This window comes from Protomyctophum parallelum (genome assembly GCF_964188405.1).
Source record: "Protomyctophum parallelum genome assembly, chromosome: 6".
Classification (NCBI taxonomy): Eukaryota; Metazoa; Chordata; class Actinopteri; order Myctophiformes; family Myctophidae; genus Protomyctophum; species Protomyctophum parallelum.
The window spans coordinates 14,267,014-14,294,541 of NC_139701.1; the positions used below are offsets into that span (position 1 = coordinate 14,267,014).

General features: G+C 42.6%; 1 protein-coding gene across 3 annotated transcripts in view; it reads left to right on the forward strand.

Moving 5' to 3' along the window:
• The window catches only part of mast3b (microtubule associated serine/threonine kinase 3b), a 56,918-nt gene that overhangs the window by 15,737 nt on the left and 13,653 nt on the right, over positions 1-27,528 (forward strand). For all 3 annotated transcript variants that reach the window (XM_083766490.1, XM_083766491.1, XM_083766492.1), the window contains 19 exons: positions 2,109-2,181; positions 6,312-6,390; positions 8,013-8,173; positions 10,467-10,542; positions 10,815-11,030; positions 11,212-11,313; positions 11,912-12,044; positions 12,591-12,637; positions 12,758-12,849; positions 13,222-13,430; positions 14,244-14,382; positions 18,964-19,096; positions 20,405-20,570; positions 22,095-22,196; positions 22,454-22,576; positions 22,845-22,960; positions 25,162-25,331; positions 25,966-26,126; positions 26,971-27,171. In XM_083766490.1, coding sequence (XP_083622616.1) covers positions 2,109-2,181; positions 6,312-6,390; positions 8,013-8,173; positions 10,467-10,542; positions 10,815-11,030; positions 11,212-11,313; positions 11,912-12,044; positions 12,591-12,637; positions 12,758-12,849; positions 13,222-13,430; positions 14,244-14,382; positions 18,964-19,096; positions 20,405-20,570; positions 22,095-22,196; positions 22,454-22,576; positions 22,845-22,960; positions 25,162-25,331; positions 25,966-26,126; positions 26,971-27,171 — 2,499 coding nt within the window. The remainder of the gene's footprint in view (positions 1-2,108; positions 2,182-6,311; positions 6,391-8,012; positions 8,174-10,466; positions 10,543-10,814; positions 11,031-11,211; positions 11,314-11,911; positions 12,045-12,590; positions 12,638-12,757; positions 12,850-13,221; positions 13,431-14,243; positions 14,383-18,963; positions 19,097-20,404; positions 20,571-22,094; positions 22,197-22,453; positions 22,577-22,844; positions 22,961-25,161; positions 25,332-25,965; positions 26,127-26,970; positions 27,172-27,528) is intronic.

Below are 27,528 nucleotides of genomic sequence, written 5' to 3' on the forward strand. Positions count from 1 at the left end.
CAACGTACAATGAGCAAAGTAAACGCAGAGAGACAAACTAGGGTGACCGGTAGACCAAGAACAGCTTCAGTCTATATTGTTTAGGCAATATACTATAAAAACTAAATCATAATAATACAAATAATCTGTACATTGAAAGTATAGGATACCAGGTAAGCAATGAACCATCTGTCCGTCTAAATATCATCTAAATTACATTTGAAAAAAAAACAAAAAAACAGCCTAAGTAACAAAACAATTAGAACTGCTATAGCAACAGTGTTATAATTCATGTACATACTTTATATATTTATTATACTTGTACAGTTATATTTCATTGTATGATGGGGTCACTTGCCGACACCATCGTGCGATGGAGTATGAATTAAAGATCACAATGCATCGCACCACAACACATTGTGAGCTAGTAGATAGGCTGTTTTCACTACCTTTGTGCGACACTGTCATTATAAAATAGGAATTCATTCATATAAAAATCGAATAAATATGGAGATGCAACTAAATATTTGTGCCTGACGGCTACGATCTATGTTTTGGTTGTAATCCAGCCATGTGTACAGTATGTGTGTGTGTAATACACATGTATATTATGACTTCATGTTGTCCCAACAGCTGCAGTCTATGAATAGCATTGGAGAAGCACTCATACCAAAGACGTTTAGACTCATACTCTCTCTTTGGAGCTCAATCACGCTCAAGGATGAACTGATTACGCGACACAATCAAGATTTAATTTGCACTTGTGGCCATGTAATTATTTAGTACTACTGAGCATGTAAAGGAACCGTTGTCTTCTGCGTGCACACACACGCACCTACACGCGCACACACACACACACGCACCTACGCGCACACACACACACACACACACACACACACACACACACACACACACACACACACACACACACACACACACACACACACACACACACACACACACACACACACAGCATCTCCCTGAGTATCAGTGCCTTGCGTTGTTGTGATTGAAGAATTTAAGTCTAAGATTAATACATGACAGTGTGGTGAGGTGTCTGTTAATCTGGAGGGGGTTTCTCAATAAGCAGCAGAGGGCTCTACACAGACATCACCTCATCCTTATTGGAATATGTTCACGTGCCTCCTCTATATTTACGAGTTCATTATTGCCATCATGATAATGGCAGGGTTCCATTTGTTTAAAAAAAAATAGAAAGGGAAAAACAACAGGGGGTGGAATTTTGTTTTAGACCTGTAAATCAAGTTACAAGTAATAGCAAAAGTAGTCAATCTACAAGCTAACAATGTGTCGCATCGCAACACACAACAATGAAACTGCAGGCTTTTATTTATTTTTCTGGGGTCTTTTATGCCTTTGTTGATACGCGACAGTAGACTGACAGGAAATGGGGAGAGAGACTGGGAGTGACACGCACCAAAGGCCATCGGGATTTTAACCCATGGCACGCTGTCAGGCTGGCATTGCAGTCTAGGGTGTCTGGGCCACTGTTAATTATTTTAAAGCTCAGAGACAGGTTTATAGTTATGTTAAAGCAGGTGTCTTCAACAGGAGGTCCACCAAATCTTTGGTTAGGTAATAGGGAACATTATTTCATCGCCTAGCGCTGCGAGGCGTGGTGAACTTGTAGATCGGCTATTTTCGGAGAGTAGGTGGGAAGAGCAGACCAAGTACAGAACCGGTCAAGTTGACTAAATATTGAGGGTTTAAAAGGTTAACACATTAGCATGAATCCAACTATCTATGATATATATGAAAATGTTTTAATCTGCATCACAGTTTTATTACAATATGTAGTGGGGGTCCCCGCTTCATCTCTTTCTCAGCGAAGAGGGTCAGATCTTTCCTCGACAATACCCTTCCCTCTATTATCTACCTCAATCTAATCATTTCAGCCTTTTTATGTTTTTGTTAAATTGCAATATTATCAAATATATCAGTCTACATTTTCTAGCAAGTGCAAGTATTAAATTCATTCGGATCCCTACTGGCCATAAAAATGAATGGATGCACACACACACACACACACTCACACTCACACTCACACTCACACTCACACTCACACTGAACCCTGAATAATGGTACTAAAAATCTTTTGACCCTTTCAGCTGCTGGCAGCCCCCTGGACAGCCCTCGGAACGTGTCTACGAGCGCCTGTATCAACTTCCCCTTCGCCCGGAGGTATGTCCGCTCCACACGCCACTGTGAATGCTTTGTCCCTCATCATCACAGCCTCGCGGCCTGTTTTCAATTTCAACATTAACTTTCATTGGCTTCCATTGACCCAAATACGAGAATTCAATGGAAGCACCTATTTTTGGGGAATGATTTTTTACAATTTACAATTTAAGCATTTAGCCTATTGTAAGCACGAGATCGGAATAAGCAGAGTAAGCATGAACTCAAACAAGGTAAAAAAATTATAATCGCATGAATTGAGTGCAAAGAGAACATTGTAGTGACTCTCTCAATGAATCTAGGTTACCAGGTAAACACCAAACCTAGCAGCAGTACAATCTTTAAATTCAAATTGGCTCACGGGAGGACTTGCCGCTCACGTCACTGCAACTGCATGGTCACACACGTCACTCTGAGTCAGCCATAACCATATAGGCTAAGGAGGTCCCAATGTAGCTTCACCCCAATTTTGGAGTGCGTCGTCATGGCATCAGGCGCAAACAAATCAGTCCATATTTGGGCACAAAAAGGGGCATGCCCATTTATGAGCATACACTGATGACATCAGTCACTGATGACTGACGTCATCTCCATATATGATATTATTATATCGCTAATATTTGCTATATCATTGACCCAAATGGCGTTTTTATCAACAAGGGTGTTTATAAATGGTTATGGCTCTATCAGAAATGACTTTGGACAGGTGGTAAACTTAGCAGAGGGAGACATTACTATCTTCTGATGGTTGTACTTGAATGTTGACATGAGATAATAATCCTGTTTAGTGTCCCTCTACGGCCACGGACTGGTGGTTGGGAACCTGTGATCTAAGAAGCTACTGAAGCAACAAAATTAAATTATGGGGTTGAATTTTATTTATTAATCATGCCGTTTGTTGTGCGAGAATGCATGTCAAACAGCTCATATAGGCCTATGAGAAATACAGCATTGAATATACAACATGACATGCAGTCAGTAGCAAGTGAGTGGAGCAGCAGGAGTGAGAATTTGGAATGTGACTATGTTAGTTCAGCCGGTTTGATTCCTCCGGACTCGCATATAATCCTCTCCTCCTCGGCCGGAGGCAGGACTAATGCGCCAGTGAGCGAGTGAGTGTGGAAGTTGGATGGTATCGGAATTGTGACCCAGATATATTGGTTGGATCAGCGGTGCGAGGGCCGCTGTGCGGGCTGCGTAGATGGACGAGGTACAAAAAAGCCACTGAACATTCAACACTCAAACAACGGGACAAAACAATAGTGCAACACACAATGATACAAAATAAAAGCAAAACTCACAAATGCATTTGCTCAGAACATTGTGTTATATAATGTGTAGTGTGTGAAATGTTACACTTAGAAAAGCAGAAGCATCCAAACTGCGGAAGTGCTTGCTTCACAACCCTTTCTGGTATTCCAGAGCCGAAGAGTTTGATCAATCCTCAAGGACACGCTTTGATGTTGTGGACATCTGGCTAAGTGAAAACAAAAGAAACCCGATTAGCATTTGAGTAGCCTACTTTTTAACACCTCTTGGACAGCCGGCGGAGTAGTCTCTCAAGCTGTTGCCTCGCAACAATAAGGAGCAACAGGGGAGGCGCTGTTTTCCCGAATATTTGCCGGCGGAGAGGTCCAAAATGTTTGGAATTCCCAGAAAATATGTAATGTAAATGTAAATGTAAAATGTCCACGAAAATCTTCATGGGGGCCTAAAGGGGCCCTGGGAGTCTTCATGGGGGCTGAGGCCCCGTGGCCCCCACAGACTCTACGTCGTTGTGGTATTCTGTATGAGCAGCATCTGGGAAAACATCCGTTCCACAGTGTAGTAATGGCCTATCTACAAGCTTATAGGTTGTCTTATTTACACTTTATTTTTCAACATGGAAAGGATTATGAAAAATAATTGTGATTATGTCAAATAAAATTAGTTGATTATGATAATAATATGATAATTGTGACAGGCCTGCAGCACGGAAGGAACATCTGTGTCTTTTTAAATATTGAGGCAAGAGATGTGAGAGATGATGATGATTATAATGATGATGAACAGAGAGACAGGGTGGGTGTGTAGGAAGGGAGGAAATGCTCACATCCTTTCCCCTCCAGCAGCAGCTGTCTGTCTGTCTGTCTATCTGTCTCCTCCTCAGCAGAGAGAGGGAGACAGACATGGGGAAAGCCCCTGCCTAAACTAAAGCATTCAAAGCGTCACCCAGCTTGGTTCCCATAGCAACACACCAGCTTCTCCTCAGCTGTATGTGGGTAACCAATGTATGATCTTCTACAATCTACATCATACTTTTCAGGAGGGGGGTGGGTGGGGAGCAATGTCAGTGTTCCTTTTTTTTAGGGGAGATCTGAGTCTTATCGGCTATTTTTACTACTTTTGTGTGACACTATAGTATGAAGAAGTAGGGCATTCATTTACAAAGAAAAAATAGATACGATAATTCTGCCCGAGAATGATATATTTGAAAATGTTATGAAATGTATCGCTGTTTCTGTAACTTTCTTTGTTGTGCTACACACGCACAGATATTATCTCTGCATTAGCTAAATTAAATATCATAAGAAATAAAATGTCTGTTGCTTAATAATAATAATATTAATAATAGCTTGAAAGGACGCTTTACAAAATGAACAACAAACGAACAAAACAAAACATCAACAACTACAGTATATGCCATAAGCCTGTCTTTTCAAGGCAGCCTTAAAAGAGTCCAGTGTTGGAGCATGGCAAATCTCTATTGGGAGAGAGTTCCACAGGGTGGGGGCTGCCACACTGAACGCTCTGTCCCCCAAGGTTCGCTTGTTTGTATTGGGGACAGAGAGGAGGTCCAAGTTTGTGGACCGCAGGTTCCGTGCCAGAGTAGGTTTATGGAGGAGGCCTGGCTGAACGGTATTGTGGAGCCAGGGCGTTTCGACATTTGTAGGTGAGAAGAAGGGGTTTGTAATTGATGCTTACGCTTGTGTCACTTGGCTCGTGAACTAGAACTATGCAATCCTGCGGAATTGCGAGTGTGGTTGCCTATCTCTTCCATAGGAATGTTGTTCAATTAGAGTTGAGTTGGGCATGTCACTGTATATTGTCCAATCAGGCGATTGCAAAGCACACACATGCCTTGGGAAGAGTTCCGAATCGCTGGCCAATTGGATGGGAGAATTATGAGTTATTGCACGATTTAAATGTTTTTAAACTATTTAAATGTTTTCAACGATGTAAGCGCTGGAGTGCAATAACAATAGTCTGCTGCTGTGAGTGTGAACTTTCCAAAGGGATTCTTAAGAATATATTTCATGATCTAGTTAGGTTTGGCATATCGCAAAACACCAGTAGGTAATTGTGAGATGGAGGATTTAAGCAGTCACACCTGGCCTGAGTCAAACTAGAACTGGACTCAGAGCTGGGTGTGGCTGCGCACCTGTTGTGCATGGACTTGATCAAGGCACAACAGGTTAAATCAGTCATCTCCACAAACACTCAAGAGAGAGCCTCTGTCCGGACAGTGGAAAGCCATCTGCTCTCCTGTGTAAAGTAATAATATTGTGAATTATTCCCTGAACTGAGAGGAATAAACCAGTCTACTTAGGAAAGCTGCCCTTTGTTGTGTCCTTCCTTGCCCTGGGTAGTGACTAGTCGGTCACAGTAATCTTTTTGGCTAAAAAGGTTAAAGCTGAGCTCTATATTCTGATCATCATTGCTATATGGAGTGTTTGGTCAGTATCAAGGGTCTCCTCATGTCTCCATCTCTTTAGAAAACAAAACTACATTTGCTAATTCCATCAGTAGAGATTTCAATTTTATCTACTCTTTTTTTTTTTTCTTTCTTTGTTTGTTCGTTTCATCACTTCCACTTTCAAATTTCATACATTTTAATGAGTCTCCAGACAGTGATACCACAGTGCACTGTATGTATAATGTATTTTTTTAAAGAGCAGACTAGATTAATAGACTCCTTGTGTTGGGGGTTGGGGGTGGAAGGCAGCTATGAATGGACTCTGCATGTATGTTACATACTGTACGTAGTTTTCTATATATATATATATACACACACACACACATACTGTACACGGTATATGAAATGCTAATGGGCAGCATTGCATTACATAACAAGCATGTGTTTTTCTTCTTAGAGCGGAAGGCAGAAGATGGTCGCTGGCGTCACTCCCCTCGTCTGGCTATGGAACCAACCCACCCAGTTCCACTGTCTCCGTAAGTCGTTGTGTGTGTGTGTGTGTGTGTGTGTGTGTGTGTGTGTGTGTGTGTGGTGTTTTCGTTATTTTCAGCAAGTTTAAAAACAGTCATTATGACGGCATCAACGCCCACCAAAATACATTTTAGTCGACTAAATCAACTGTAGATTTAGTTGACTAAAACTAGACTAACACTAAAACATTCCAGGGGAATAGAATGTGACTGAAACTAAATATACTATTGAAGAGACTATGACTAAAATAAAAAACAACACTGGTGTGCGTGCGTGTCCTAAAGCAGTCCATCTACCCATCCTGACCTAGTGTTCTACACTAAACAAAGACTACACTAATACCAGGCGTATCCGTCTGGACACCTAGACTGGTAATCCATCTTGACAGCGTGTTTAGGTTTATTTATTTAGCACATAATTAATAGACAATACATATCAAAGAACAAAAATACTGTGCAGGGAAAGGAAGAAGCCAGCTGGCTTATTTCCTGTATGGAAGAGGTTATTGACCGACCCTGACGACCTTTGCTACGTGCCTGCGTGTCACCCCCCATTTCTCTCCCCATTTCCTGTCGGCTTACTGTAAATATATGAATAAAATAACTTTAAAATAAATACATTAATAATGATACTTCCTGGTCCTGGCTCTATACTGGATCCCCTCTACAACAAATAGATTGGCCGATAGTAAGTACAAGTACAAGTATTCTTCATTGAATGTCAGCCCCAGAATAGGTACACCAACGTTAATGTGGTAAAAAAAAAAGAAAAAACGTTGCCTATAGACATGCCAAAATAGTGATGCCAGCATTAAAGTGGTTAGCGTCTTTCTACAGGGTGGGGGAAGGGTCAGGAAAGGAAAGTGTGTGCTTCTATTGTGAGTAAGTCTATGAGATAGACCTCTTTACTGCCTGTTAGGACAATAGGCCCTCAAAAACACTCTTTATGCTCAGCTCAGGCAGTGAAAAGGCAGCTCACAGATGCAGCTAACATCCTTTATCCACTTCTTTTCACCACACATGGCCCAAGAAACCCAACAGATTGGCACTTGGCAGTTTAACATACTCACTGCTAGCCTGGGTGCGTTCCGCGGATCTGAAAATGTCACTTCGCTACTCAGTCTGGTCTCCCTCGGGCAGAGACGATGAACACCCGCGGCGTAAATCAGCTGCTACCTCCATAATAATTTCGAGTTGTAGTCCTGTTAGGTTTGGTTTTACATGCGTAAATGTATTATTTATTTTTGCATTATCACCGCCTAGGGTTGGTGCAGATACACACTCCACTAGCTTTAAGTCAGTCAGTCGAACCGTGCTTTTATCTTTTTCGCCGCTATCTACGTTTATAAACGTAGCTAGGCTATCGGTACCTAAAGGTGCTAACTACGCGTATGTTCGTAGACAACCGTATACTTCATATATGAAAGTGGCGACCGTCAATCTTTTAGCATTGCTCCGGTTAGTATGGAGAGCCTCCGTCCCCACCAGCTATGGGATTTTTAAATCCCGCTCCATTGAGCCTCCATTATAACGTGTGTGTGTGTGTGTGTGTGTGTGTGTGTGTGTGTGTGTGTGTGTGTGTGTGTGTGTGTGTGTGTGTGTGTGTGTGTGTGTGTGTGTGTGTGCAGTCGTCGTCGTCGTCTCAGGAGCGTCTGCACCAGCTGCCCTACCAGCCCACCCAGGACGAGCTGCACTTCCTGTTCAAACACTTCCGCAGCTCAGAGAGCGGGACGGACGAGGATGGACGCTGCTCCGCCACTCTCATACGACCTCGCTCCCGCAGCCTCAGGTACTCCTCGACACCAGTGGTGGAAAAAGTACTCACATTTATTTAGGGGTGCTAGGCTGCTAGCCCCTCCTATGTCCAGCTTTGAGGGTTTGTGCACACACAAACATTGGGTAAGCAGTGAACACAAACATTGAAGACGAAGGTGAGGTCGCACATTGTGATTGGCCGGAATAAGATGATATATGATGCTAAAAGCACCCCTCACTTCACACGGGTGTGATTTTTTAGTATCAATACTTCAATACAGAAATACTCCGTTACAAGTAAAAGTCTGACATTTTAAATGTACTTGAGTGAAAGTACAAAAGTATTGCCTTCAGGTGCTCATTATGCAGAAAGTTTCCAAATGTTTAAACATCTCTTGAAAATAGCAGATGTACATTTTCACATAATTGTAGTGTAGTAAATGTATATTTGGATCCGAGATGTATCCGAGATTTGTAGTTGAGGTACAAATACCTCAAAATTGTACTTAAGTACCGTACGTAAGTAAATGTACTTACCATCACTGCCGACCGGCCAGCCTTTTTCATGCATTAGAATCAGAGCGCTGCCCCTCCTAGTTTTACTTGCTAAACGTCTCAGTGACGTAAATAGGTTTTCAATATAATGAGTGCAGGGATGGTCTTTTAGATGAGTCCCAGTCCCACTTCAACGACGTTAGGAGTCATATTTTTCCTTTTGCATTTTATATGGTTATAATGTGGTTATATTAATGTAGGAAACGGAAGAAGAAATTATTATTATAACTAAAGCTAGCAAAATAAACTAGAATAAAAAAACAGTACATTGCGTCCATTAACTATAAACTTGGGCATTTGGGCAAAATGCACCCTATTTTAATTTCTATTTTAATTTCTGTCTTGCAGAAAACAATATTGTATTACCAGTGCGAGGCTCCATCTTGTGCCACCCTTATCCCTTATCCGAGACGTTGTGAGCTTGTAGATCGGCTATTTTAAAAGGTTTTTTTAAATAGTAAAAAATGGCAAATAAGTTTAGGGATAAGGGTTAAGGGGTGACGCAAGATATAGGCCGGAGAGTCTTGTGGAGACACAAAGAGTCTCCTTTTGTGTCTCCATAGGGAGCTGGTCATCAAAATGATTGGCTTAGGAATGCGACAAAAACATGAAAAATATTCATGAACGATAGGAAAAAAGTAACTTTGGGGGTGAACTATCTCTTTACATAAAACATGCGAGTACTTCTTCCCTCTGCACTGTGCTGTCGTGCCTCAGTGTTAGTCAGTGCATGCGTGGGTGGATGTGTGCTGCCTGGCAGGGAGCACAGAGCTGCAGGGTTCCTTCCAACTGCAACACACACACACCCCTTTCATCTGCACCAAAATGTCCAGACAGACTGAGACACGTACTCTCTGTTCGGTTCACAATATGTCTCCATTCCTCCTCCTCCAAAGCCAGAGCTTCACCAACGACAAGTTCGACAACATGGATAAAGAGAGAGAGGGAGAGAGAGAGAAAGCAAGTGAGGGACTGAGATACAGAGAGAGAGGGAGAGACAGACCCTCCTCCCGGTGGGGGCTCCTCACTGGCAGATAATAACCTAATGGGAGAGGAAAAGGGAAAATAAATAAATTACAATTATTATATAATAATTATTTGAGCTTTCAGCATTACATGTTTTACACTTCATTACAGGTCTAATGTCTGGTGAGGATGACATGTATTACCAGTGTGTACTATATCATGAATATAGCTAACGCTTTGGCTAAATACTGCCATAGACAAAAATAAATAGGATACTGCAGCACACTATTCAATACTGCCCCCTTGTGGGCCAAGTTTAAAAATATAATAATGACAGCATTGTTTTGTAATACATGAGTCAACAATTACTAATCTTTATCGTGAGACTGAGACTTCGGCCCAAAAATGAAAAGCCTGGGGAAACGTATGGCAATTCTGGCATACAGGAAGCCCGCTTCCTTAAATGCCACCAATAACAGTGCAGAGGCACATGTGTTTGGAGACCAGAAATCACACAGGCTAGGCCACACTACTTGTCTTTTTTGGCACAAATTGTCAAATAGCCTGACGTCTACACTGCCCTACAAAGCCAAAGTGCAGTAACTACGGACAAATAAATGGCTGATATTCAGTTTAAAAGTGAGCCAAATGAGATATCGGCAAATTACACTAATATATGTACCGGTAAATATGTTTATCCCCCCAAAATCACAAAGGCTAATTTGTATCTGGAGGTTGTTTCTTCTCGGTCTGAACCCCATTTTCATGGTAAAACAATGGTTTTGTTTTGTTGTTTTGCGTTGCAGTCCCGGGAGAGCGAGCGGTTCCTTTGACAATGAGATCGTCATGATGAACCATGTGTACAGAGAACGCTTTCCAAAGGTATGTTCTGACCATGTCCAAGAAGTTACGGCTAATTTATACTTTTGATGACAAGTCAAAGTCTCAAAGTTATATTAAAGGTTTATCTATAGAACTTTAGTTGGACGCAGGTGTGTTGATTGATGTGTCTGGTGCTGGTGTTCTGCCTAAACTATGCATGTGTACTGTAGTGTAGAAGAGCCTTGTTTATTATGTTGTCTCATTGTGTGTGTGTGTGTGTGTGTGTGTGTGTGTGTGTGTGTGTGTGCCTGTGTACGTGCCGATGTGCATAGGCCACCGCCCAGATGGAGGAGCGCTTGCAGGAGGTGGTCAGTCAGTGCTGTGCAGAATCGGACAGCAGTTTCCCACTGGCTGACGGGGTGCTGGGTTTCATTCAGCACCAGCTGGGCGAGCTGGTTCGGGACTGCCTGGACAAGTCCCACAAAGGCCTGGTGACCTCCAGATACTTCGCCGAACTGCAGGAGAAACTGGACAAGCTTCTGCACGAGGTGAGGGAGCACAATAAGTGCATAATGTATGTATCATTAACCTTTAATAAGGCATTGTTCCCACATTAGACCCACTCGATGCAAACGGCAGTCTATAGTGATAAGCCTGTTTGTTCGATGGGCTTTGTCGACACGTTTGACCGGACTTTTTGACCGGTTTTTGGTTCCGCTGTGTTTGCAGGCGTACGAGCGCTCGGAGAGCGAGGAGTTGGCTGTCATCACCCAGCTGGTGAAGAAGATTCTCATCATCATCAGCCGGCCGGCACGCCTCCTCGAGTGTTTGGTGAGGAGACCATTTGTGGTTCATTCATTCTGCTAGGCTGGGACATTTGGGACTTAAATGATATTTTCGTTTCGTTGGCATTATGAAACTTGATCCTTTTTTAGGAATTAAATCGACAATAAAATACAGTGAACATAATAATAATATTATTTACTTATGATAATATTTAGTTTACTTTTCCTACGATTGTGCTAAGACAGTGGTTCCCAAACACAAACTAGAGAAAATAGCAGATCTACAAGATCACAACGTGATGCTCCACGCCGCCGCAATGTGAGCTCTCAGATCGGCTATTTTCACTACTACTTAAACATTTGTTTTCTAATTTATGGAATTTCTTTGATTGTTTGTTGGTTTCTTCATGACATTACAGAATTTCTTTTTTATAATTGAATTGTTTTTAATTAAATTTAAGTTTTTTACCTTTTTTTGAAATGGTAATAATTAAAAACTAAATGAAGGAAACAAAAATAAATAAAGTGACCCATAAAAATTGGTCCGCGACCCAACCTTGGCTCTAAGAAGTACCTGTACCTGTAACTGTATCCTGGTCTAAGAAGTAATAAGCACCTGTACCCTAACTGTATCCTGTTTGCAGGAGTTTGACCCGGAGGAGTTTTACCACCTGCTGGAGGCGGCAGAAGGTCACGCCAAGGTCGGCCAGGGGATCAAAACGGACATTCCACGCTACATCATCAGCCAGCTGGGTCTGAACCGAGACTTTTTGGAAGGTAAATACCACGTCTGTCAGAGCAGGGCCATAGTACCTTCTTTCTTCCTTCATTCGCACACATGTAGACTGAAGTCTGATGGTCCCCAGACCACAGGTTGAGAACCACTGGTCCCCACAGCTAAATGATGGAGAGTTCGTGACCAAATGAGAGTGTAATATTTTTTTGTATCATTTTATGCTCTCGAATTAAATACTTGTAAACATCTGCATTACTTAATTTACAATTAACACAATTAGAGAATGTAGGATAATTGTTTATTATGATCAACATTTGCCTTGTTATTATCTCCTATGGTATACGTCGACATTGTGGACAAAATCTTATGTTTTGGGTCTGGAAGGTTAAATATCATCAAATGGTAGTCCGTGGCTCAAATGCTGAATAAATAATGTACCTTGTTAAAAAGGTTGAAAACTGCTGTGATAGTCAGCACACAAGTGCATACACTATAAACAAGATGATTTGTCTGTGCAAAGCACAGTGTAATTAAAGTGCTAATGATGATTAGTGATGATTGATGTTATTTTTCTTTGCGTTTTTCAGACATGGTCAATCTGGAGCCGTACGATGTAGACACTGATGCTGTGGAGGTACAGTAACTAACTACTGTGTACTGTAGCTTCTTCTGTTTTGTCATGATGTTGTTTTTTGCCATTTTTGTATTGAAGTACTTTGTAAATGAAGTTTGTTTGTTCTTTCTTTCTTTGTAGAATAAATGCCCCCAGGCGCTGACCCCGACTCGAAGGAAACCTCTAGAGAGTGACTTTGAAACAATCAAACTGATCAGCAATGGAGCTTATGGGTGAGAAGATTAAATGTCTGTGGTTGCAAAAGTAAAGTATTTAATAGTGTGTCCTGTCAGTCCTAAAGATCAGATTTCGTCGGGTGGATACCTTATGTCCCAAACTGTTAATTATCAGGATTCAAATTTAAAGGGAGCAAATTAGCAGATCTACAAGCTCAAAACTTTCGAGCTTGTGGATCTGCTACCTTGGCTACTTTTGTGTGTCGCTGTAGTACGATCAAGTAGGTCGTTAATTTGCGCAAAAAGATTGAGAGCTGAGATTGAGAGTGAGGTTTCTGCCCGACGGCAACAATTTGAGCAATAAAACAGATTTGCCTGCAGTCTGAACCAGGCCTTACTGTCTTCTGTGTTCCTGTGGTGTGTTGACAGGGCTGTGTACCTGGTCCGCCACAAGGAAACCCGGCAGCGCTTCGCCATGAAGAAGATCAACCGTCAGAACTTGGCGCTGAGGAACCAGATCCAACAGGTGTTCGTGGAGCGCGACATCCTCATCTTCGCCGAGAACCCCTTCGTCGTGTCCATGTTTTGCTCATTTGAGACGCGGAGACACCTCTGCATGGTGATGGAATACGTGGAAGGTACCGTGTGTGCACAACTTGTGTGTAGTGTTGTATTTGCTATGTATGCGAATACATAGGATGCAATGAATGCAAGGATGGATTAAGATGAAAGGACCCCCCTCCCCTGGGTCATTTACCTTTTGGGACCCTGACCCCCACTCATGTGTGGGTCAAGAAAGCACCTATAGAAATGTTATCAAACAGTATTTACAAAATATATAGTATATATCTTAAAATACAGATCAGTTAGTTGTACTGTTGGTGGAGGGACCCACATAATCATATTTTACAGTGTAAACCTATATTTACGATGGATTCAATGCAAATTCCCCTGGACAGTACTGTTCAGGTGTTTTTGCCCAGTCCACAATCTGTCCATGTACTTGTACAGTATGTATAGGTGTGTGTATCTGTCCATGTACAGTATGTATAGGTGTGTGTAGTTGGTTCATCAGAGACATGGTAGTTGAGGTTCTATTTGGAGCCGAGTTTCTGTTTCAGTTTGCTGGACAAACAGTTGAGCTAAACACTTACATCATAAGTTATGACAACATCATGTCAAATCTATTGTATTGTATTGTATTGTATGATGAATATATTTGTTTATTTTGTAGTGACTTGAGTGCAAGATTTGAGGCTTGCACTCAAGTTCCTTGATAATTAATCATTACTAACAACCAATACTAAGGAATTCAGGGATCAAAACCAGAATGCACCAGCACTGTATGTAACAAACCAACTTACCCTAATGATTAGAAAGTCTGATGACCACAAATCCGTAATTACATTTCTCAGTGTCCAGAGCCTCACCATGAGTTGTTTTATGCCCAGGTGGTGACTGTGCCAACCTGCTGAAGAACATGGGCCCTCTGCCAGTAGAAATGACACGCATGTACTTTGCGGAAACCGTGCTGGCCTTGGAATACCTTCACAACTATGGCATCGTGCACAGAGACCTCAAACCTGACAAGTAAGACTCACATTCTCTATATCAGTGGTTCCCAAACCTTTTATTCCGTGGCCCAAAAGAGAAATTACATTAGTTTCGTGAAATTACTGAAAGAAATAATTGAATTTTGTTTTTAATTCATGAAAATAAATCATTTTTTGGGAATGTTCTTTGAAAATGTTTTGAAAGTGGGTCCCGACCCAGTGTTTGGAAACCAGTGCTCTATATGATAAGACTTGTTATTGAAAGTACTGCTGCCTGTGAACAACATAACTTGAGATGGATCCATTTTCACGAAACTTGGTTATGAGTCAGGCGCGCCTGGCCCTGTCTGTGGCATTGACACAGTGTCCCCCCCCGATTGAGTCTGGCCGCGCATGCGCAGACCGTCGCTTTGTATTCAGACAGTCTCAAAGGCACTTAGACTGTAAACACACCCCCCCCGCTTGGAGTGGGCCCCCCCCCGCTTGGAGTGGGTCCCCCACGCAGGACATTGGGGGACACCCTCGTCAAACATCAGAGAGTAACTGAAGGTTCCCTGCTAAAGTAATGCTAGTGCTTCCATGCTAGTAAAGTCATTTGCTAAACCAATTTCGCGATAAAATCCGTTAATTGTAACCGATCGTTTTTGAAGATAATACTAGTATGGTACTAACTGGCTAACAGAAATAGCAGAGAAGGAAATATTAACAATGGTATTTTGTAAAAGTGTCTTGGCTCGCCTAGCCTACAGAGCTACCGTCAACAAAGGATGTTGCCAGATTCCACGAGAGAAATAAGCAACCAGTTGTGAAAACAACTTCAAGCCCAAAATAAGCGAAAATAACAACACAAATCTTATTTATATAGTGTTTTTATTTGTACTCATTTGGCACATTTACACAGGCCTAATGCATCTGAGACTGTTATTTTAATGTTTGTTTTTTCATACAAAATGGCAAATAAATACAGTAGACTAGAATTTTTTAAAGGAGAGATAACAGGCAAACGATCAAAATGACAATGGTTCTACATTATCTAAATGTGTAGAAATTAAGTAGGCTAATCTATTATCTCTAATGCAACAACAAGTAACGACAACAATACTATTTGTGTTGTGTGCAGGCAGCTAATGTGTCTGTTTGGTGTGGGGGAACCCTTGCTACCAATGCCAACTACAGCTTCCATGCTAGTGCTTCCATGCTAGTAAAGTCATTTGCTAAACCAATTTCGCGATAAAATCCGTTAATTGTAACCGATCGTTTTTGAAGATAATACTAGTATGGTACTAACTGGCTAACAGAAATAGCAGAGAAGGAAATATTAACAATGGTATTTTGTAAAAGTATATTGGCCCGCCTAGCCTACAGAGCTACCGTCCACAAAGGATGTGTCTGTTGCCAGATTCTGCGAGAGAAATAAGCAACTTCAAGCCCAAAATAAGCGAAAATAACAACACAAATCTTATTTATATAGTGTTTTTATTTGTACTCATTTGGCACATTTACACAGGCCTAATGCATCAGTTTAGTTTTCCATTCCTAGGTGTTCATTAAGGGGCCTGGAACAATGATCTTAGCTATCAATCAGGCCATTGCTATTCCTATTTTGATTGTGGGATGTCAATGGGCCATTCACAACCATCTATCCAGGAGGAATGTAATGTCAATTAGCCATCTCTTGGGCAATTGTGGTGAATATGATTGCATTTTGTATCCAGAAATAATGACAAGAGCTGTAGTGTCACCCAAAAGTGCTTTTTGTGCAAAAGTAATGCTTTTAATGGATTCAGAGTAATGAAAAACCCCTAGTTTGACCCCACACATTATGTAGTCATAGCACTTCATGGTTATATGCATAGTTTATACATATAGTTTCATTATATAGATAGATATATTCCACTGTTATGTTCATAGCTTCTGTAAAACAGATGTCATTGCCAAACACTGTCTTTTGAATAGGCTAATGTGAGCTTGTAGATATGCATCTTCACTGTTATTGTGCTGTACTTGTGTCACACACACACACACACCAAATCAATCTAGACAGCACTATAATTGCTTTTTATGTAGTCATAGCACTTTATAGTTAGATATATGTGGGTGATTCTTCAACTTGGGGCACTTTTGACTTTAGAATTTAAAAAAATGTAAATATGGTTTATACTCAGTTTAGTTTCCCATTCCTAGGTGTTCATTAAGGGGTCTGGAACAATGATCTTAGCTATCAATCAGGCCATTGCTATTCCTATTTTGATTGTGGGATGTCAATGGGCCATTCACAACCATCTATCCAGGAGGAATGTAATGTCAATAAGCCATCTCTTGGGCAATTGTGGTGAATATGATTGCATTTTGTATCCAGAAATAATGACAAGAGCTGTAGTGTCACCCACTGCCCACTGTGCAAAAGTAATGCTTTTAATGGATTCAGAGTAATGAAAAACCCCTAGTTTGACCCCACACATATATTATTTTTAACACGAATTTGAAGCTGTCAAAATCTGACGGCCATTGTCATGCCCACCTTTTGGTAACGCCCACTTTTGGCCACGCCCACCTTTTGGTAACGCCCACTTTTGGCCACGCCCACAAAAAGGACCCCCCTTGTCATTTTCCAGGCAGGCTCCACTGTTATGAGTCCATGTCCCTGAAGATATAATTAACCTTTTGGGTTGAAAGATCAAAGGTCAAAATTGCATAATGTAGGCAGGGTTTATTTTTTTGTGCCTCCCCTGCTGGTTTTCTGCTCAGTGCTCGCACTAAATAAAGCTGATTAAAATATTGAGAAATCTTGACCATAATGTACTAGCATGCGCATGTGCATGTTATCTATTATAACATTAGTAAAGTTGACACGTGGCGAAAAAGTGTGGCCCTCTAACCAATGAAAAGATGTGGCCGTGGCCATCAGCCAATCAAAAGATGTGGCCAGCCCCTCCCCTTCTGCCCAGACACACAACACAGGAACGGCTGCTGTAATGTGATCTCCCCTATGGATCTCCCTCTCCGCACTCCGCAGAGAAACCTTACCTCACGGAAGGGGGAATAGTCGCCTAACCATTTCGCTTATTCCTTCTAAATCTCTGAATTTAAAATATAGCTCGCTCAGCGAATGTCTTAGTTACATTAACATTGTTCTTAGAAAATACTTGCTTTGTGCCTAACTACTACGATTAGACAGATCGCGTTTGTTATTTCGCTACTGCCAGTACTTCTGATTGCACACACACACACACACACACACACACACACACACACACACACACACTACCCCGTGTCCCACAACACTGCCGCACGGATTTAAGCTGTTAAACCTATTTTGTTAAAGTTAAATATGCCACAGACACTTGCCTGAACTGTGCAGCTGATATATATATAGCCTACAGCATTGTCACATTTAAAAGGCGCTTTATAGCTTCTCTCAGCTCAAAGCGTGTATGAATAAGGAGATAAATGAACAGCTGACGTCTGTGGGAGAGGACGTCAGCTGTGTGTGTGTGTGTGTGCGCGCGCGCGTGTGAGAGGGAGGTAAACAGTCAGCAACACGTTAAATTTCTACTTCTACTAAAGAAAGAGGCAGCGATGGAGCCATAAGTCCATATCCATAAATTCGGGGACATAAATTGCGCAAAATACTGTTAAACATGACGGCAGCAGCCTGCTGCATCCTCCTAGCTGTTGTGTGCTAAGCTAAATCATCATACAGAACCACAACAGTCAACACGGCATTGACCAGGGTTGCCACATTGACTGAGAGGGAAACAAGCAACCAGGTCTATGAAAATGTTAACAGGCCAGATCAAGTCAGAAAATCCGAAAAAGTCAGAAAATACATCTAGAATAAGCAACAATATTGCTGACTGTCAAACATCATTGTCCAATGTTGTTTTACAGCAGTGGTTCTCAAATATTTTCATGTCATGGACCACTAATATTCTATATATATATATATTTATATATATATATATATTATATATATATATATATTATATATATATTATATATTTACTATATATATTTACTATATATACACACCGGTATATATACAGTGTACACAAACCGTATATCTAGGTGTGCCCGAGATTTTTAGGCTATGAAAAGTGTGCCCTGGGACAAAAAAGGTTGAGTTAAGCGGTGCCCAAAAGGTAGATCACGATCTACCAGTAACGTCAGATCAGGGGTTTTGTCGGCCAGCGCCAAAAATGCTCCCTGACAGCATAATCGGAGCAAATACCGGGCAGTGTGTATGAGCCATAACGTGTTGACTACACTACACTACACTAATAAGGACACATAATAATAACTAATAACCCATCCGTTACTACATGTGGAGTCAACTCCCACAATTTCCTTCTTCCCATAGTGCGCGGCAAAGTAACTCTGGGATTCTAGTCTTATAGTACTTAACAATCCAGAATATTTCATTCAACTGTATTGTCGCATCAGTTGTCAATCATGTGTCAATAAGTGGATCATGTGTCAATAAGTGGATGAACTACTTATTTGGGCAAGCTCCATCATTCAGAGTTTTCAGGAAAGCAGGGGTGCAATGAGGAAAAGCACAGGAAATAAACTGTATTAGCCTCATAGTTTCGTCCTGTCCACTCTGTACTCCCAACAGCCTGTTGATTACATCCATGGGACACATCAAGCTGACGGACTTCGGCCTGTCCAAGATTGGCCTGATGAACATGACCACCAACCTGCTGGAAGGCCACATGGAGAAGGACACCCGAGAGTTCCTCGACAAGCAGGTGAGATGAGAGCTTCATTAGAAGAGTGGTTCCCAAACCGGAGGTCTTGAGTTATGTTACAACTCCTATGTCTATGGGTAAGATGAGTAGGCAACATGGGAAGGAGGAACAGGAAACCATGATAAAATGCGAGGTTTTATTATAATATAGAATAATAAAACGTAATCAAAAGTATATTTACAATAAAGTACCCCTAAATTATTTTGGGGGGGTCGCCCCAGGTGATTAGCTTAATGTGCAACATTGTTTCTCACTCGACAGTAGACTAACCAACATACAGTATAAGTGTATACATTGTATCTTTGCACATTTCTAAAGTTACAATTTACCTTTTTAATATCAAATTGGCCAAATTGTCAAATATTACATAAAGAGGCAAACATTGTGAAAGTAGACAATCTGACAAAACCTCGCAGTGCGAGGTGTTGTGAGCTTGTAGTTCAGCTGTTTTCACAATATTTATCTGTTTAGTCAAACTAAATGTAAATGTAATGCCTACAATTCCAAGTGCGTCAGGGTGGCGGCACTGGCGGGTCCCCAGTTCAAATATGGGGGGGGGCACGGCCTGAAAAGTTTGGGAACCCTTGCACTAGAAGATGAAGTACATCTAATTTAGAATACATGACGACACACATTTGTGTGACCTTTCAACGTGTCATTAGAGTGTTTCTATTAGAATAGTGTAAGTTGGGTTGGGGTGGTGGTATCTTAGCGGGTCAAGCTGTTAAAATACGCATGAACTGAATACGACATGCGTGGCCTGCCATTGCTCTCTCCTCTGTATGGTCTAATTCACAAGTGATTCTCAAAATGGGGTCCAAGGACGCCCAGGGGTCCATGAGAACGTTCCAGGGTGTCCCCTGTAAAAATAAAGAACAGTTTAAACACTTATTTTATTTCTCCACTATTTTCGAACATTTTTGGGGGAAAAATGGAACGCCAGGTTGATAGTAGCCTGGAACTCACCTATGCTTTTTATGGCATAGGCAGCTCCCGGCAGGATCCGCCGGGAGAAACTATGCGCAGCTGCGCGACATGAGACTAATTACTTAGAGCGACAGAGAGAGAGAGAGGAGTGCGTACGGTGTGTGTGTCAATTTAACAAAGGTGCAGACGATCAGAAATCAGCAGAGAGTGAGCAATGTTCGCGCTACTCTATGCCGAATTGAAGTGGACTCAGACCCAGACTTTTTTTTTCTCCCTGGAAATCAAAACGTCTGGGTTTCCGAGGCTAGGTTGATAGTGGTTAAAGGCTTTTTACGATTTTGGAGATGTTGAAGGATCTGGTCTGGGTCTGGTTTTCTGTAGGTGTGTGGCACGCCGGAATACATCGCCCCAGAGGTCATCCTTCGCCAGGGATACGGGAAGCCAGTGGACTGGTGGGCCATGGGGGTCATCCTCTACGAGTTCCTGGTGGGCTGCGTGCCCTTCTTCGGAGACACTCCGGAGGAGCTGTTCAGCCACGTTGTCAGCGGTGAGCATCGACTGAATACTGTGAAGCTTAACCCATTTAGGCCTGACCTCAACATTTAAAAGAATTCTTCTAAATCCTCCAGTTTTCTGAAATAAATATTTTCACGATTTTTCAAAAATAGCAGACCTACAAGCTCGTAGGCGCGCTATGAGCTTGTAGATCTGCTATTTTCACGATTTTTCAAAAATAGCAGACCTACAAGCTCGTAGGCGCGCTATGAGCTTGTAGATCTGCTATTTTTCAATAGCTAAATTATTACATAATGTTTAAAACACCAAAAGGGGTCCCGCCCCAAAATGGGTTAAAGGCGTACTGTGTGCAGGTTCTAAATAGAGTGAGGGAGACAGATATGCAAAGACAAAGATTTGTTTGATGTCACGTCGCCAGAAATAATTATTAGATCATGCATCCTGGCAGAAAGAAATCCCTGTGGTGCATAATCAAACTCACAATGCGTCACCAGCCTTTCTGTGCTGTTATTGGCTCCAAGGAGCTCATGCTCAAAAGGAAACGCCCAAATATGTCCCGGTCGACCAAAACAACAGTCAAAACCCCCAAAATACAACTACTGCGTTGCAGGTAAACACACCACCACACTACCCCAGTGGCTGATAAGTGCTGGTATAGACGGAAATTAGGCATACATATTTATTAATTTATTTTTTATGAAAATACAGGGCAAAGTTACATGGTATCTAGAGGTTAACGTATGCTCTTTCACATTTGCATACTTATAATAATAATATAATCACCCACACAGTCCAGGCCAATGTCTACAAACTCCTCTTCATCACTGTCTCTAAAACGGGAATGAATATTCCTTATCAAGGTCTGTCATTTATTTCGTTAATAATTCATGCAAATTGTGCTCCCACACAATCCGGTCCCGTGACCACTAACTCTGCAGCCTTCAGCGACTCCAAAGCGGAAATATTCCATCATGGCATGCAGTGCCATCAGGCAAGACCTTCTCTGTATCGGTCTCTCATTGTTCCTTTAAGCTCATCAGTTTGTAGGTTCTAGTCCACGTTGCTTATGTTTTGTTTTGTTTACTTAGGGATGCATGGATGTTTGGCAATGTCTGCCACTGCCTTCTTTTTTGTAAGGTTCTCATTCAACTACACTGCTGTCCACTTCAGCTTCTTCTCGCTTACCGAAAAGTACTGATTTACAAGTTAACGATACATCGCATCAGCAACATTGTTACTGTGAATTTTTACACGTTGTTACACGTTCTTAATTTGAAAGAACTTCATGACTTGCCATTCCAGCATTTGTCTTTTAACTTTGTTCATCGGATCAAGTAGCATAGGTTGTTTTTTCAGCTCATCTGACATGAACTTCAGAGATCTTCTGATCTCCTCCAACTCTCCCTCAACGTCATCACTGGCTTACTTTGATGGCATTATTTTATTATGGCATTTACTTTTAGTTTAGGTTATTTTTACTTGGGTAGTATTAGCTGCAATTTGTGTCATTTGTTGTATGAATCGTCTAATTTGCCTGTGTTTCTGTTGCGTGTAGATGACATAATTTGGCCCGAGGGAGATGATGCCTTGCCAGTTGATGCACAGGACATGATCAACCAACTCCTGAGACAGAGCCCTCTAGAACGATTTGGAACAGGTACAACATACGGCTAGCAGGTGCACTATTGTGAGCTTGTAGATGTGACATCTCCCCAGTACTAAAATCCAACACCAAAACATACACAAGTAATATACAACTGGCCATAGTATTATAGGCTGTATCGTTCAATAAAATAATTGACAGTATGTGGAATGATTATCAACAGAAAGTTTAATTCTCATAATAGGTCTCAGAGTTGTCGGTGTGAATCTTCGCCCGGTATTTGACTGGCTGTGAAACGTGTGTGTTTTTAGGCGGGGCATCCGAGGTGAAGCACCACTCGTTCTTCGCGGGTCTGGACTGGAACGGTCTGCTGAGACAGAAAGCGGAGTTCATCCCCCAGCTGGAGGCGGAGGACGACACCAGCTACTTTGACAGTAGGTTACATTCCCATCGTAAAGGAGACACTTTCCCCTGGAGTGGAAAATTATGCAATTGAAGCTGATAAATTATCTTTGTGGAGTATTTTCTCCTGATAACATTGGACATCGGTATGAAAATGTAATAAAGCGCTGGAGGGTGGGGAGACCTTTTCGTTTAATTACTCACATTAATTATGAAGTGTTACACATGTTGTGTTTTTCCAGAGAGGCCATAAGTTCGGTTTAGGATTGGTTGAAATGTGTCATTTGTCTGCATTATCAGCTCGTTCCGATCGCTATCACCACCTGGCCTCCGACGAGGATGAGGATGAGACGAACGACGAAGAGTCTTCCCTCGAAATACGACAGTTTTCTTCCTGGTCGAATCGTTTCAGCAAGGTGAGGAAGACCACATCAATGAAGAAACATACATAACTAGATAAAGTGCCAATCGGCACAGGTCTCCACCAGGATTCTTCCTCAGCCTAGTGGGAATATGCATGCACAGTTTCATTGCAATCGGACGCTGCGTTGAGGAGTTGTGGCCATTTGCTACTCCTGAAAACTGTAGGAGCCAATCGTGGCCAATCAGGATGGAATATGAGAAATCAAACAAACCTGTCTTGATCACATGACTATGGAGATCATGTGTAGCGATTTGCGTGAAATTTGGATAAAATCTGAAGGAGTAATAATAGAAAATGTGTTTTACATATGTCGGCCTCCTGGTGGCGCTATAAAGAGCAGATGTGAGAAATTCCAGACAAAGGTTTTTCCTTGGCCTCTAGGGAGTTGGCATACAAAGTTATCCACAGATCCGTGCAGTTAGAGGTAAAAACACTTTTTGGCCAGTTATAGCGCCACCTTGAGGCTGAGTTGAAATTGTTCATGTGGCATTTTGTCCTCAGCCTAGTGGGAATGTGGGTGCACAATTTCACGGAAATCACGCGATGTGTTCATGATTTGCAGTATTTTGTTTGAAACTGAGCACTCCTGTGAACTTTGGAAGCCAATCTTAACCAATCAGGATGGAGTGTGAGAAATCTGAAAGACCGGTTTCGTTGAATGGCTGTAGAGAGACTGTGTACCAATTTGCGTGATGTTTGGACAAAATCTGTAGGTGTACTGTGCAAAAACTTGTTTTGCACAAAGCGGCCTTCTGGTGGCGCTATAACAGGCCGTTCTGGAAAGTTTGGGGCAGAGGTTCATCGTTGGCATCCAGGGAGTGTGTGTGCAAAATTTGGCATCGACCGGGTTAACGGTGGCCGAGATTAGCTGCTAACGGACGGACGGACGGACAGACACACGGACGGACGGACGGACGGAGTGCAAAACATACTCTCCCCCTAGGCCTTCGGCCTGGTGGAGACAATGAAGTGATACCTCAATATTAATTTTTTTTTAATCGTGTCGCCCCCCTGGGGGCGTCTTTGGGGGTCTCAAGATTCGGGGACCCTCAAGGACCTCCAGGGACCGACCCCCAAATGGTAACTCTGTCATTCCTCTACCGTTTTGGACGGGGGTGGGCTCATTTGAATCGTGTCGCCCCCCTGGGGGCGTCTTTGGGGTCTCAAGGTTCGGGGACCGCCAGGGACCCCCAGGAACCCCCAAATGGTAACTATCAATTCTCAACCGTTTTGGACAGGGGTTGGTTGGAATCGTGTTGCCTCTCTGGGCACATTATCGGGGTTTAGGAGGTTCGGGACCCCCACATGGTAACTCTTGACATTTTCATGATAGATCTTTATTGATGGGAGGGAGACAGAACCATTTATATTGATCTGCATATTCTTCTTACTATAGCTCTCTCTCACATACACTTTTCAGATATCACTTGATATGGACATTTAACCAAGCTATTTCCCGATTCACACAATTCAAATGAGCCCACCCCCGTCCAAAACGGTAGAGGAATGACAGAGTTACCATTTGGACCCTGGAGGTCCTTGAGGGTCCCCGAATCTTGAGACCCCCAAAGACGCCCCCAGGGGGGCGATACGATTCAAATGAACCCACCCCCCTCCAAAACGGTAGAGAAATGACAGAGTTACCATTTCGGTACAAAAAAATGAATTATTTTTCCTTTTTTTTTCGGCCGACCCACCCACGGACCGGCCGACCCATGGCACCGGCCGACGGGCCGGCCGGTACAAATGGATTCAAATGGACCCAAATTTACCAATATATAAGTTATGAATTAATTTAATCCCTATCTAATAGGCTTGTAGTAATAATCATTTACCAGAAATTGTAGGAAACTTTAGGGGGGGGGAAATTACTCAAAAAAGGGCCTTTTTAACCCATTAAAACCAGGAAAGCATCCGTGTCTTTTGAGATTGTAACCACTTTAACCATTATTTTATACTTTGGCTATTCAATTTTTTTTACTTCAAATCTTTGCTTCTGGGGCTCCCTGGAACAACATATTTTGATATGGGGGGGCGGGTCGGCGGCCAAATACATCCTTGACATGAAAAGGTTTTGAGCACCACTGAATTATAGCAACATAGGTTTATCAGAAAACCCATTTAGAAGATATTTGTAGGTTGGGGCCTCGGTCTACCGTAACTGAGTTAACAACTGCGTCGGTGTGTGTGCAGGTGTACAGCAGCACGGAGCATCTGGCCACTCCGTCCAACATCAGCTTCTCGTCAGACCGCAGCCACAGCGAGGAGCACAGCGAGGACCGCTGGGACAGCGGCAGGCTCACCCCCTCCCCCGCTCCTGGAGACGCTCACAGACAAGGCAGCGTGGAGCGCACCAGCAGCGGGTACGACTGGCATGATGATTTTTCAGTCTCTAAAATATAGATGGGATAGTGTGTCGAGTCGACGTCCTAATTGTAACGTCCCTGCCTGAGTTTAGGCCGGAGAGCTATGCACTGTTATGTCCTCCTTACCCCCTCCCTGCCCTCAGTTCCTGGCTCTCTGCTGTTCCTGTCTCTCTAAATTATTCATAAACTGCTTACAGATACATTACTTAAATATCTAGCCTCCAGTTAAAAGCTTTGGATTAGCATCATGGATTAGTTTAAACCCGCCACGCATGTTGGGAGCCACAGGTGATTCTTAACCCGCAGCATAGGTGATTTTAACCGGCAGCTCGGGTTTGTCTGACTATTTTTTTTTTTTTTTTAGATATTTTTTTGCGGCTTACGCCTTTATTGATTTTTTTTTAAGGGATAGAAAGTAGGCTGACAGGAAACGGGAGAGAGATGGGGGGATGACATGCGGTAAAGGCCGTGTCGGGTCCGGGAGTCGAACCCGCGGCACACCGCGACTGGATCACCAGTCCGGTGCCCAGACCGTTACGCTACGGCCTGGGCCGTTTGTCTGACTATTGACTCTAGGACTGTTATGTTGGTATGTCTAACCAATGTATGCACCCCGTTTCGATGTTTGTAGCCTCCGTCCCCGTGCGTCCTCCAGCTCCTCGCAGTCGGAGAGGAGCAGCAGTCCTCTGGTGATGAGCAGCACCCACAGTCTGGAGACCAGTCCTCTGGTGATGAGCAGCACTCACAGTCTGGACACCATGCCCCGCTTCGCCTTCTCCACTGACGACGAAGGTACAGAGTGTTGAGTGATGGTGGACGATGGTAGTTTAGTTCAGAGGTTCTCAAATAGGGGTACGCAGAGGTAGTGCTACGTGAGAGAAAATGGGAAAAATGGACGCGGATTTTTCCAGTCGTTTAATTTCACGTTGTTCACTCCTTTTCTTGTAATTTCTTCAAAGGTTGGTTAACGTTCATTCGTAGCATTGGGTGGATACCTCATTATGTCCAAAGTAGGCTACTTTTCAGGATTAAAAAATATGGAGCTGTTAGGTTTCTGCCCGGCAGCAACGATAATGCTATATATAGTTTTCTCTTGTTTCGCATGTAGTTGGCTAAAGGGGGTACTTTGGTCCAGAAATCAGGAAAAGGGGTTACTGAAGCCAAAAAGGTTTGAGAACCACTGGTTTAGTTTATGTGCCAAGGACACATGAAATTGATTGATATATATTTTGGCCGTGGACCCACATCTGAAAATGCTTTGAGCCAGGAACCCTGGCACATTTTTTTATATTTAAAAAAAACTTTGATAGCAGATGTACAAGCTCGCAGCGCGGCACAAAAACTGGTCAAAATGACTGTGATGCTATATTAACAACTTTTCCTGGGGACCCCCTGGAACAGCTTTCCGTGCTCGGACAGACACAGGGACACGCATACATACAGTACATAGGGTAGGAGGCACACACATCTCTGCGTAATGGAGCGGAGGCACTGCTCAAAAAGTATTCAAGCTTGCAAAGATACCAGGCCAGCAGGTATACCGGTATAACAATGAAAGACAGAAATACAGTACAAAAGAAAAGAACAAGTCCATCACTTATCTCATCCGTTTCCCTGACTGTGCCGTATGTTCTAGCTGAGGTGGTGGTGTCCAACCTGAAACGCATCAGGATCCGTAGCAACAGCACCGGGGCCAAACACTCCTCTCCCAAGGACGCGGCCGGACCCCCGCGCTACGGCAACCAGCTGGAGACCCCCGACAGACAGGGGCTGCCCTGCGGAGGGAAGGTCCCCAAGTCTGCCTCTGTGTCCGCCCTGTCCCTCATCATCACCACGGGTAGGTGTCACCTTGTTAGTTAGTTAGTTAGTTTCAATTATTGTCCACGTGTGGAAATTTGTCTTCGCCGGTCTCAAACAGTAAAAAACAAACGGTTACAACAACAGCAACAACACTTACACAATTCTTTTCTCATGGCAAAAAAGTGCAGGACAACAGTGGCAAATACATTGGAAAAACAGCAAATCTAGCGAGACATGGGGCTCCATTAAGCAATTCATATAATATGACATATAATATTACAGTTTTATGAGCTGGGGGCGTGTTGTATGTCATATTGCAATTTTGGGCATGTTAAGAAGCGCTTTCGACACCCCGTGGATTGCGCAAAACGGCCTTGAATTAGTCATGGGTGTG